This window comes from Heptranchias perlo, chromosome 25 (genome assembly GCF_035084215.1).
Source record: "Heptranchias perlo isolate sHepPer1 chromosome 25, sHepPer1.hap1, whole genome shotgun sequence".
NCBI lineage: Eukaryota > Metazoa > Chordata > Chondrichthyes > Hexanchiformes > Hexanchidae > Heptranchias > Heptranchias perlo.
In genome coordinates, this window is record NC_090349.1 from 10,496,511 (window position 1) to 10,508,868 (window position 12,358).

Genomic DNA, 12,358 nt, shown 5'->3' on the forward strand with positions numbered 1-12,358 from the left:
CAAGTCCTGGCTCTAAATGTTAGACTGTCCCCTAGTTTTCAAGTATAGGAGACCTCCAAAAACAGGTACAACTGCATCAGCAGCCAGAACCAACAATCCAGCAACTAACCTGTAAATCCAGCATGGTCCCTCTAAATGGCCCTGGTGGGGGGTTCACCAGGCTAAGACATGTTCAGATGGTCATGGTTCAGACAGTGCATTGGCTGCAGTGTTAAGTGCCAAAATGGTGTCTATCCCTTCAAACCAGCATTGCACATTGATCTAATGCATATTGTCCTTACTTTACATGCAACCAGCATTCATTATCTGCTCCTGTGCAAACCCTTTTACCAAGATGGCGTCCAGTGCACCTCACGCTACAAACGTGTGCGTGGGTTCTAAATGCCATTTTGGAACTTCAGGAGGCTGCATAGCGCCTACACAACGGGCACTACACGGACGAATTTCTAGCCTATCATCTGTTCCTGGGTTGTTTTGTATCAAAGACTTCACTTAAAGAAAGTAACACTTTTTTTAAATCCCAAAAGGTATTATTAAAAAAATGCCATGGACAACACACTATTTTGCTGCAATAGTTTATAAATGCAAATATTACTTTTAGAATAAATTGGCTATAGTGATAGAATGTACAATTATATAACAGTATGCAATAAAACAAAAGGGTCAAAGTTACCCTCCAGTGAAGACCATACAAGAATAGCATCAAAAATTAAATGGAACTAAATTTATTACTGAGACAGTTGGTCTGTTGAATAGTTACGTGGGTTTGTTTAGCAAAGTGAACTAGAGTAGATTCCAACTGAATCATACTTCAGTAAACACTTCCCCAGTGCTTGATCAGGTTCATGCAATGAATGTCTGAGTCAACTGTACAGACAGGAAAGAAACCGGCTGTTTTGAGATTGCTGAGCTGAGCTGGAATGGCACAAGAAAAAAATTCGTCCAGGGTTCATGCTCCTGAACATGATCCAGTGATCCCTGCTGCAAGTGAGAGGATGCCCAGATGCTGTGTGAGCACATGGTCTCATCTGGTAGTGATGCCTCAAGTTGAATAGTCAACAGCCATACACCAAGGTTCACACATGAAGAAAGGCCACTGGGTGAAGTACCACAACCCCAGCAAAGAGCCACGCCTTTAACAGATGGAGACCAATGTTAGAGCTTTGATTTGAGTACTTTTTAATAACAGTAGCCTTTAATGGGGCATCACAGTGGTAAACAATAAAATATACAGTGTGTAATCTTCTATTTCTTTTATGCATTGAAAGCAGTTACATGAAACAAACAAAAGTGTAGACGAGACTGCTGGTTTAAATTGCAAGAAAGCATTCTTCACAAATATTAGCAGATTTTACAGCTAGATGGCAGAGATTAATCATACAGCAATATGCCATTTACTCTACCCTAAACAAAGACAAATGGGTTTGTTTGCAAAGCTCATACACAAACTTAACAACATAAAGTCACAGACAAATGAAGCAAGAATTCAGGAAATAAAAATACATCCTATAAAATCGGTTCTTACAGAATGTAAAAATGGGTTGATAAGTGTTTGTTTAGCCATTGAGTAGCTCATTTGATTGAGTCCTGAGTATTGAATCCACTAGCGTTCAGCTCGTGAGTTTTATAGACATTTGTTTTAAAAAAAAGTAAATGCAGCTGCAGTAGGAGGATCCTCAGCATAAAATTCCACTATCCTATATTTGTAAATCCCCAACATTGTACGTACAACAAAGCTTCCGTTACTGGAGGGATTGGCGCATCAACCATCTTAACAGTTCCAATAGTCTGAAATAAGCAAAATAATCTCTTCTTCAGAAGATTGCCTAAAGTTTGCTGAAGTCGATCAGCAGGCTGACAACACACTGTGATGAGCAAATGCTTTACCATTATAGAAAGTATCTACATTTACTTTTTGAGGCAGAATTTCACAGCTGCTCAGGTACAAATTATTGCAAGACACCTGAACTAGAGGATTGCTGATATAAGTTTTCACATGAGTAAAATGGTCAGATTCCAGTTTTCAAAAGTTGAATGAAAATAAAGCAACAATCTTAGAATCATAGAAATGAAGACTTGTATTTACATAGCACCATTCACATCCTCAAGCTATACCAAAGTGCTCCAGTTAATGAATTATTTGGAAGTGTTGTAACCATTATTTTGTAGGCAAATGTGGCAACCAATCTGCGTATAGCAAGGCACCACAAACAGCAAATGAGATAAATAACCAGTTGATCTGTTTTTGGTGGTGTTAATTAAGAAATAAATGTTGCCCAGGACACCCGAACAAATCCTTGCTCTTCTCTGAATAGTACCATGGTACCTTTCACATCCACCTGAACAGGCAGATGGGACCTCGGTTTAACATCTCTTTCAAAAGACGACACCGTTGACAATTACAGTATAGGAGGCGGCCATTGGGCCTCACATGCCCGTGATTGTTCCTTAATACTCCAGGTACCATTCCCTTGTCCTTCTCCCATATCCTTTAATATTCTTCCTTTTCAAATACCTATCCAATTCCCTTTTAAAATGATGTTATTGTCTCTGCATCAATAGCCATGTGTGATTTGGCATTCCACGTTGCAATAAACTTTAAAAATAATTTCTAACCTCCCCCTTCCAGTAATAATCCTCAGACTTTTTGCTACTCAGTGGAAACAATCTTTCACCCTCCCAAAAACCTTTCATAATTTGGAAAACCTAAGATCCCTATTAACCTTTTATGTTCCAGTCTAAAAAGTCCCAATTTACCCTATGGAATCCCTTAAATCATTTTAAATACATTAATTAGGTCACCCATAAACCATCTAAACTCAAGGGAATACAAGCCAGGTTTATACAACCTGTCCTTATAATTTAACCCATTAACCCTTGGTATCATTCTGGTGAATCTGTACTGTAACACTTCCACGGCCAATATATCTTTCCTGAGGTTAAGTGCCAAAAAAAAAACCAACAGTACTCCAGATGGGGTCTGCCCAAGGCTCTGTACAACTGATAGTCACCGTATCAAATGCCTGCTGAGAAACCATATTTACATTTGTCTATACACTGATTGCCTCAAAAAAATTCAATTAATTTTCTTCAATCCAAAGCATAAAGTTCTTTTGTTACTGAATATAATACTGGTGATAAGAGAAAGGAGAATCAAATCAGGCTTTGCCTCACAAGCATCCAATTTAAACATTCCAGGTTAATTTTAAAATTTCTTTGAGAAATTCATATTACAAGACTCACCAGTAGAATCAAGATATTTATTATACTGAAGACCTGCTTCATTAAATTCACAAGACTACTCTCCTGCATGGATTTGAATTTAATTCAAGGTCAATTGCAAAGAATTTTTGTGCCTCAGAGTTAGATCATTTTGTCAATAAAAGCACAAAGATATGAAGCACAAAGAACTAGCATTCTGTATGGACAGTACAGGTTCACAACATTAACAAAAAATTGTTTTTTTTCGCTATAACAGTACAGATTATAGGGTGATATAATATTAGTATTTAAAATTATGAATGAATGGGACCGGGTAGATAGACTACTTCCAATTCTGACGAAAGGTCACCGTTAACTCTTTCTCTGCAGATGCTGCCTGACTTGCTGAGTATTTCCAGCATTTTCTGTTTTTATTTCAGATTTCCAGCATCTGCAGTATTTTGCTTCAGATAGAAGCAGACTGTTTTAAGTAGTTGAGGGGTCTGGAATGAGGGGCAATAGATACAAAACTAAATATAAGAGATTTAGAAAAGGAAACTTCTTTACACAGAAAGTTGTGAGGCTGTGGAATTCACTTCCAGAGTTAGTGGCTGAGGCAGAAATGACATCAACATTCAACACAAGATTGGATAGGTGGATGAAAGAAAAGTGTTGAAGAGGAACAGGATGGGTAAACGCGATTAGAACTAAATGCTCGCATGGAGGGTAAATTCCAGCACAGACTAGTTGGGCCGAATGACCTTTATCCCTGCTGTAACTTTGATGTATTGAGGTATTTTTCTTAATTTTCCCTTTTTTTTTCTCCCATGGGACTACACATCACACACAACTTAATACCTCCATTAATGATGCTCTGAGCTAGCTACCAAGAAGCAAACAAGCAGAGAGGGACAGTTCTCTCTCTCTCTCTCTCTCTCCCTCCCTCCCCCAACACAATGGTGGCACCTGGTCTCTGCTCAGCACCTTCCCACAACAACACAACTTAGATTAGGGACAATAATGGAGGAATCAAACCTGAATCCTGTCACCCTGCACATATACAGTGTTGAGTACAGTTTTAAAAAAAATTACTGAGTGTTATCTTTGAGAACCGATGGACACGGGCAGAAACAATTCTTCAGTACAGAAGGACTATGACCAAAACAGGTGAACTCTCAATATTGTGATACCCACAAGAGAGGGGGCATCATACATATATTAAAATTGTACTGTCTTTGGTACTGTCATAAAATTAAGATCTTTGGTAACTGACTAAATGATGCAGCCACAATATATTGAAATGCAACATTGTAGGATATAAAACAGAATTTATTTTTCATTAGAATAAACACTTCAGCCTAACCCCTCAGATAAAACTTCAGATTTTGATTCAATGAGTGCAAATATTAAAGCTTGCTTAGAAAGTCCTCAAGGCCATTCATCACTGGTTTAGTTTTGTTGCATTAATACTACAGACCATTATATAAGCAAAGACCCTTTAAGGACAGAATCCTGTTCAGTCGCCTTCTCAAAGACAGTGGTTTCCAAACTGGGGTGTGCAGACCCTTTGAAGGTTTGTGATTGGTTCCCAAGAGTTCTGCAAGGGAAGCAGCGAACAAAAGCCATATCTAAAATGCACCTTTGAGATTGCACCGAGAAAGGAGTGGGGTGGTCTGCTGGCCAGGGGATGGACCATAAAGCTGATGATGGATTTCGAGAAGTGTTTTGAACAATGCTTTGCCGTTCAGGTAGCATATTGTCCATCAACAGTTTTCTATGGCTCAGGACCCGGGAGCAGTCTTTGGTTTCTCATGGTAGGAGCCACCAGCTGCACATCAATAGCCTCCCTTTGTGATGCTCCCGTCAGACACAATCCTGTAACTCGAACTTCAGATGGCAGATAAAATATATAATTAAACTGGTCACGAATTAGCCTTCTCACCTCAAGTTTAAAAAGCTGTGAACAGAAAAATTGCACTTTTGGCACCTTCATCATTGGTATTATACAAGCTCCACTTCAACTTTCTTCATAACCATGGGAATAATCCTGTTGAATTTACAATAAGTCAGAGAAATAAGAAATGGAGGTGTTGATTTTACGAATGTTAAACAGTTAATGGATTACAATATGTTGCAGTGATTTTAGCGCTTCTGTAGATAAGTAACAGAAGCAAAATAATTTACATTACTAGAGTGTGTATCAGGGCACAACTTGCATTGCATCCCTCAAGGTTTAGAAGGGTCCCCTGGGAGTGTTTAAAATATTTGATGGGGCTCCCCATATAGGAAAGTTTGAAAACCACTGCTCTTAAGATTCTTAGAGATCTATGCTATTTAAGATACACCAGCGTGGGGATTGACTTTGCAAAGATATGGTTAGAAGTACACTCCTTTCTAAAGTTTTCTTTTACTCAATTAAAATCAAAACTCTTTCTCTCACCCTGTTTATTTCTGAATCAAATAATCAAAAAGAAGCTGCATAGGAAGCCAGAGTTGGGATGTTCCCAGATGTGAACCTGATCTGCATCCAGCTGCTAAGTTCTTGGAAAAGGTAGAATATATCAAGAGTTGCAAGTTAATAGCTTTGAATTATAAAGCACTATAAAGTAATAAGATTGTCCCAAACGCTAGTAATGCTTGTTAATACTGGAGTTTTGTAACAGGCCTTTTTTAAGCAGAAAAGATGGCACAGTAGGAGCGAATGGATGAAATTATTCTTGCTGTCTGTGTTAAAGTAAGGACTTTTTCTGCAAGTTGTTTTGTATCATCAGCAATTTGCTTTGGCAGTAAGTGCTTCTATTACATAGGCTCACGCCTTCTTCACTCCAATGCTTGACCAAGATCAGAAATTTATGGTAAAACCTTTTTCGGCTCAGTATGATTCCTTGGCAGAGCCAGAGGTTTCAGTCACTGTTGGGAAATGAAGTTGCAGGGGGTCTCTCTCTCTCACGGGCTCCCTGGAGGTGTGGCAAATCCAGAGTTGTCACTGTCGCTGGTAGATGGCGATCGTGGAGCACTCTCCGCTGGGCTCTTGGTGTTGCGAAATTTATTCAGCAACGTTGTATTAAAGGCAGACGCAGGAGAGCTCACTTCCCCTTCCTGTGCTGGCCGACTCTTGGCAATTTTGGTCGGAGTTCCACCTGGAGACCTAAAAGAGGAGACGACAGGAGTTTGTTCTTTAAAACAAAGAGCAATACCATGACATCAAATTAGAATCATAGAATGGTTACAGCACAGAAGGAGGCCATTCGGCCCATCAAGCCCGTGCCGGCTCTTTGTAAGAGCAATCCAGTTAGTCCCAGTCTCCCGCTTTCCCTGCAGCCCTGCAAATTTTTTGCCTTCAAATATTTATCCAATTCCTTTTTGAAAGCCACGATTGAATCTGCTTCCAACACCCTTTCAAGCAGCGCAATAGTAATAAAATATTAAAGTGATAACATCAGGAGCAGGAGATGAATACTATATGGGCAGAATAACCACTGGTGTTTAGTAGAACACAATCCATTTATTGCCCAATGCATGACAAAAATGAAATTACTGCGCGGATACCTCATTTTAAGAATTAAACACCAAACTTTGGCGGTGGTACACTTTTTTAAAAATTCGCTCATGGGATGCGGACGTCACTGGCAAGGCCAGCATTTATTGCCCATCCCTAATTGCCCTTGAGAAGGTGGTGGTGAGCCGCCGCCTTGAACTGCTGCAGTCCGTGTGGTGAAGGTTCTCCCACAGTGCTGTTAGGAAGGGTGTTCCAGGATTTTAACCCAGCGACGACAAAGGAACGGCGATATATTTCCAAGTCGGGATGGTGTGTGACTTGGAGGGGAACGTGCAGGTGGTGTTGTTCCCATGTGCCGCTGCCCTTGTCCTTCTAGGTGGTAGAGGTCTAGATGTTGATGGTGGGGGATTCGGCGATGGTAATGCCGTTGAATGTCAATGGGAGGTGGTTAGACTCTCTCTTGTTGGAGATGGTCATTGTCTGGCGCGAATGTTACTTGCCACTTATCAGCCCAAGCCTGGATTTGTCCAGGTCTTGCTGCATGCGGGCACGGACACCTTCATTATCTGAGGGGTTGCGAATGGAACTGAACACTGTGCAATCATCAGCGAACATCCCCATTTCTGACCTTATGATGGAGGGATGGTCATTGATGAAGCAGCTGAAGATGGTTGGGCCTAGGACACTGCCCTGAGGAACTCCTGCAGCAATGTCCTGGGGCTGAGGTGATTGGCCTCCAACAAACACTGCCATCTTCCTTTGTGCTAGGTATGACTCCAGCCACTGGAGCCTTTTGCCCCTGATTGCCATTGACTTCACATGGTCAAATACTGCCTTGATGTCAAGGGCAGTCCCTCTCACCTCACCCCTGGAATTCAGATCTTTTGTCCATGTTTGACCAAGGCTGTAATGAGGTCTGGAGCCGAGTGGTCCTGGCGGAACCCAAACTGAGCATCGATAAGCAGATTATTGGTGAGTAAGTGATGATGTGTTGCAGCAGGAATTGAAGCAATTTGAGGTGATTAGTTGAGAGTATCACAGATGAAGTGTACTGCACATTAAAGCACGTTGTCTTAAGTATGATTTTTTTTCCCATAGCACATTGGTACCAATGATACATCGAAACTACAGCACAATAGTCCATTCGCCCAAATGGCCTATGCCAGTGTTTATACTCTGCACGAACCTCCTCCCTCCCTACTTTATCTAACCCTATCGCATACCCATCTATTCCTTTCTCCCTTATGTGCTTATCTAGCTTCCCCTAAAATGCATCTGTTATTTGCCTCAACTACTCCACATTCTTACCACCCTGGGTAAAGAAGTTATCCTGAATTCCCTTTTGGATTTATTAGTGACTATCTTATATTTATGACCTCTAGTTCCCACAAGCGGAAACATTTTCTCTACATTTACTCTATCAAACCCTTCCATTATCTTAAAGACCTCTATCAGGTCACCCCTCAGCCTTCTCTTTTCTACAGAAAAGAGCCCCAGCATGTTCAGCCTTTCCTGATAAGTGTACCCTCTCAGTTCTGGTATCATCCTTGTGAATCTTTTTTGCACCCTCTCCAATGCCTCTATATCCTTTCTATAGTATGGAGACCAGAACTGTGCACAGTACTCCAAGTGTAGCCTAATCAGGTTCCATACAAGTTTAACATAACTTCTCTGCTTTTCAATTCTATTCCTCTAGAAATGAACCCCACTGCTCAATTTGCCTTTTTTATGGCCTAATGCTCTGACCGTAGTCAATAGTCTACAATGCGTTACCTTATCAAAGGCCTTTTGAAACTCCAAATATATTACATCTACTACATTACCCTTGCCTACCCTTTCTGTTACTTCCTCAAAGAATTCAATAAGGTTGGTCAAGCATGACCTTCCCTTTTAAAATCCGTGCTGACTATTCTTTAGTATATTTTCATTTTCTAGATGTTTTTCTATTATATCTTTGAGTAAAGATTCCATTATCTTTCCTACCATCGACGTTAAGCTAATTGGTCTATAGTCCCCTGGGCTTGTTCTATCTCCCTTTTTAAGAATGGGAATCACATTAGCTGTCCGCCAGTCCTCTGGCACTAGTCCCTTTTCTAATGAAGTTTTAATATATCTAATAGCGCCTCTGCTATCTCCTCTCTAACTTCTATTAATGTTCGTGGATGCAATCCATCTGGACCAGGGTTTTATCCTCTCTAAGCTTGATCAGTTTATCAATTATCTCCCCCCCCCTTCTATCTTTAATGTTTTTATTTTTTTTGATCTCTTCTTCTAATGTCAAGCCCACCTTGTTAGTTTCCCTGACAAATACTGGCAAAGTAGCTGTTCGATATTTCTGCCATTTCGCTGTCACTACCTGCGAGTTTATCTTGTGCGTACCTTAGTGGCCCTATTCACTGGGGCCACTAGGGGATGCACAAGAGGATGTTAAACAATCCTCACAACACTGTTTTAAAACAGAGCTAATTATAAATTAAAAGGTTGGTTTAAGATTAAGATTAAGTCTCAATGTCACATGTTCATATAATCAATCTAAAGCGGTTTCTCAATTGCCGTCAAGAATAACCTACGATCACAATACGAGTTTAAAGTGTTAATATCTGGTTTCATTAACAGGAAACCATTCTGCTAAAGTGATGTGAAAGCTGTGAAACATTTACTAGAAGAGGACTTGGAATACTCCAGCAAGCACTTTGTGCATGTCCTTATTTCTTTAGGAAGTGCTCTTCTATTTTACCCAACTCTGCTAATCTGTAGCTTAAATGAACCATTTTTGACTTTCCTGATCAGTTCAGTATTATTTGTACCTCCCCTAATACTTGTGACTTCCCACTGCAATCTGAACTCCACTCCATATCATAAATGAAGACGGGGCAAGCTAATAGCTGGAAGTTGGAGAAAGAGAGCGCAAAGAACTCAGTCCCTTTTACACAGAAGTTCAAATGCAGAGCTAACCACCAACATCTAAACCAGGGTAGTTTTAAAAGAAAAACACATTATGGCATTGGGAATGCTCATACTTGCTCCAGGATGACATCTTCAGGGCTTTGTGTGTCCTGAGAAACCAGCAGCATCCATTTCTTAAGATACCTGCAGACAGTTCTACATTATATCACCAATTAAAAAGGCATAGAATAACACAAGAGTGGATTCTGTCAGATCACTTCTGCAGGTAGACATTGAAACAGAAAGCTTTCTACTTACCTATGGATCCCTGTTGAACGCAGCCTGTTAAAATGGTTCGCAGCCAGCAGCTCAGAGTGGATACTTTTGACAGGTTGAATGCTGTGGTCACTCTCAGGAACTCTCAGATCCACAAAACTACAAACACATCATTTAAACGTAAATCCGTAAAGTGACTAAAGTCGCACAGTAGTCAATGAAACAAGTATTTCTAGATCCTTTTCATAAACGTAGAAAATTCTGTGGTGGCCGGAGTGAGGGAGCAGAGTAGCAGCTATCGACGGAGTCTGGTTTCGACAGAGTCTATAATTGGGAATTTGGTGAGCGAGGGGATTCGGTGCAGTAAGGGGTGAGGTGCTTTTGATTAGAGAGCGGAGAGGAGTGTACCGAGAGCGGAGAGGAGTGTACCGAGAGCGGAGAGGAGCGTACCGAGAGCGGAGAGGAGCGTACCGAGAGCGGAGAGGAGCGTACTGAGAGCGGAGAGGAGCGTACCGAGAGCGGAGAGGAGCGTACCGAGAGCGGGTCACAGCAACAACAAAACCAAACTGCAGTGTGATGTCACAGGTAAGGCAGGTAGGTGGTTGGTGGTGAATATCTCTTCTGTTTTCTTCTTTCTTAGGACTGTGGGCTGAGTAACCTATAGCATAGAACTATTTTTTTTTTTAAAAACTAAACTTAATTTAATAAATTGAACAAGGCCAGTACTTGTTTCAACCTAAAAATAATTTGATTGGCATTGTAGTAATAAATTAAATAAATAAAATAGTTATGACAGGGCAGGAGATGTGTTGCAGCTGCAATATGTGGGAGCTACTGGACAGTTTTGTCCAGGGCGACTACATCTGCGGTAAGTGTCTGCAGCTCGAGGAACTTCGGCTCTGAGTTGAGGAGCTGGAGTCCAAGCTGCAGACATTGCGAGGCATCAGGGAGGGAGAAAGTTACCTAGACACTTTGATCCAGGAGATAGTCACGCCCCTTAGACTAAATACTGTAAAATTGGCACGTGGTCAGGGACAGGAGGGTGTGACTGCGAGTGAGGCAGGTATGGGGATCCAGGAGGTAGCATTGCAGGAGCCTCAGCCTCTGCACTTGTCCAATAGATACGAGGTTCTTGCAGCCCTTGTGGACGAGTGCAGGGACTGCAGGGAGGATGAGCAAACTGGCCACGGCACCGTGGTTCAGGGGGCCATTCAAGTGGGGGGAGTAAAAAGGAATGTGGTTGTGGTAGACGACAGTATAGTTAGAGGGATAGACACTGTTCTCTGCAGCCAAGAGCGAGAGTACCGAAGGCTGTGTTGTCTATCCAGTGCCAGGGTTAAGGACATCTCCTCAGGGCTGGAGAGAAACTTGGAGTGGGAGGGGAAGGATCCAGTTGTTGTGGTCCACGTAGGTACCAACGACATAGGCAGGACTAAGAAAGAGGTTCTGCTGAAGGAGTTTGAGCAGCGAGGGACTAAATTAAAAAGAGCCACCACAAAGGTGATAATCTCCGGATTATTACCTGAGCCACGAGCAAATTGGCACTGGGTAAATCAGATGAGAGATGAATGCGTGGCTCAAAGATTGGTGTGGGAGAAGTGGGTTTAGGTTCATGGGGCACTGGCACCAGTACTGGGGAAAGAGAGAGCTGTTCCATTGGGACGGGCTTCACCTGAACCGTTCTGGGACCAGTGTTCTGGCAAACCCGCATAACTAAGGCGGTAGAGAAGGCTTTAAACTAAATAGAGGGGAGGAAGGCTCAGGTGGGGCGAAGTTTAGATTGACAAGGAGAAAAGACAAGGAAGTAGTACAGGAAAGTGATGGGGGTAATGATAAACAGAGTGTGTCAGGAAGGGACAGAGCGTACAAACATAAGAGTGCACTAGCAAATGGGGCCGGGGTAGGAAAGAATGGTAAAAAGACAAAATTAAAGGTTCTTTATCTGAATGCGCGCAACATTCGTAACAAGATAGATGAACTGACGGCACAAATAGAAGCAAATGGGTATGATCTCGTGGCCATTACCGAGACGTGTTTGCAAGGTGACCAAGGTTGAGAGCTAAATATTCAGAGTTATTTAACATTTTGGAAGGATAGGAAAAAAGGTAACGGTGGTGGGGTAGCTCGGTTAATAAAGGATGAAATTGGTATAATAGTGAGAAATGATCTTGGCTCAGAAGATCAAGATGTCGAACCAATTTGGGTAGAGGTAAGAAATGGCAAGGGAAAGAAATCACTGGTGGGAGTAGTATATAGGCCCCCTAACAGTAGCTACACTGTAGGGCAAAATATTAATCAGGAAATAAGGGAGGCTTGTAAAAAAGGTAATGCAATGATCATGGGCGATTTTAACTGTCACATAGATTGGACAAATCAAATTGGCAAAAATAGCCCTGAGGAGGAGTTCATAGAGTGTATTAGGGACTGTTTCTTAGACCAATACGTCAGGGAACCAACCAGGGAACAGGGCATTTTGGATCTGATAATGGGTAATGA

The 12,358-nt window shown here is 41.6% G+C and overlaps 1 protein-coding gene across 1 annotated transcript in view; it reads right to left on the reverse strand.

Annotated features, from left to right (window-relative positions):
* Window positions 1-4,509: 4,509 nt before the first annotated feature.
* The window catches only part of LOC137342006 (uncharacterized), a 41,641-nt gene continuing 33,792 nt past the window's right edge, over window positions 4,510-12,358 (reverse strand). The window contains exons 6-7 of the mRNA XM_068005582.1: window positions 9,905-10,021; window positions 4,510-6,349 (exon numbers count right to left, since the gene is read on the reverse strand). Coding sequence (XP_067861683.1) covers window positions 6,148-6,349; window positions 9,905-10,021 — 319 coding nt within the window. The 3' untranslated portion in view covers window positions 4,510-6,147. The remainder of the gene's footprint in view (window positions 6,350-9,904; window positions 10,022-12,358) is intronic.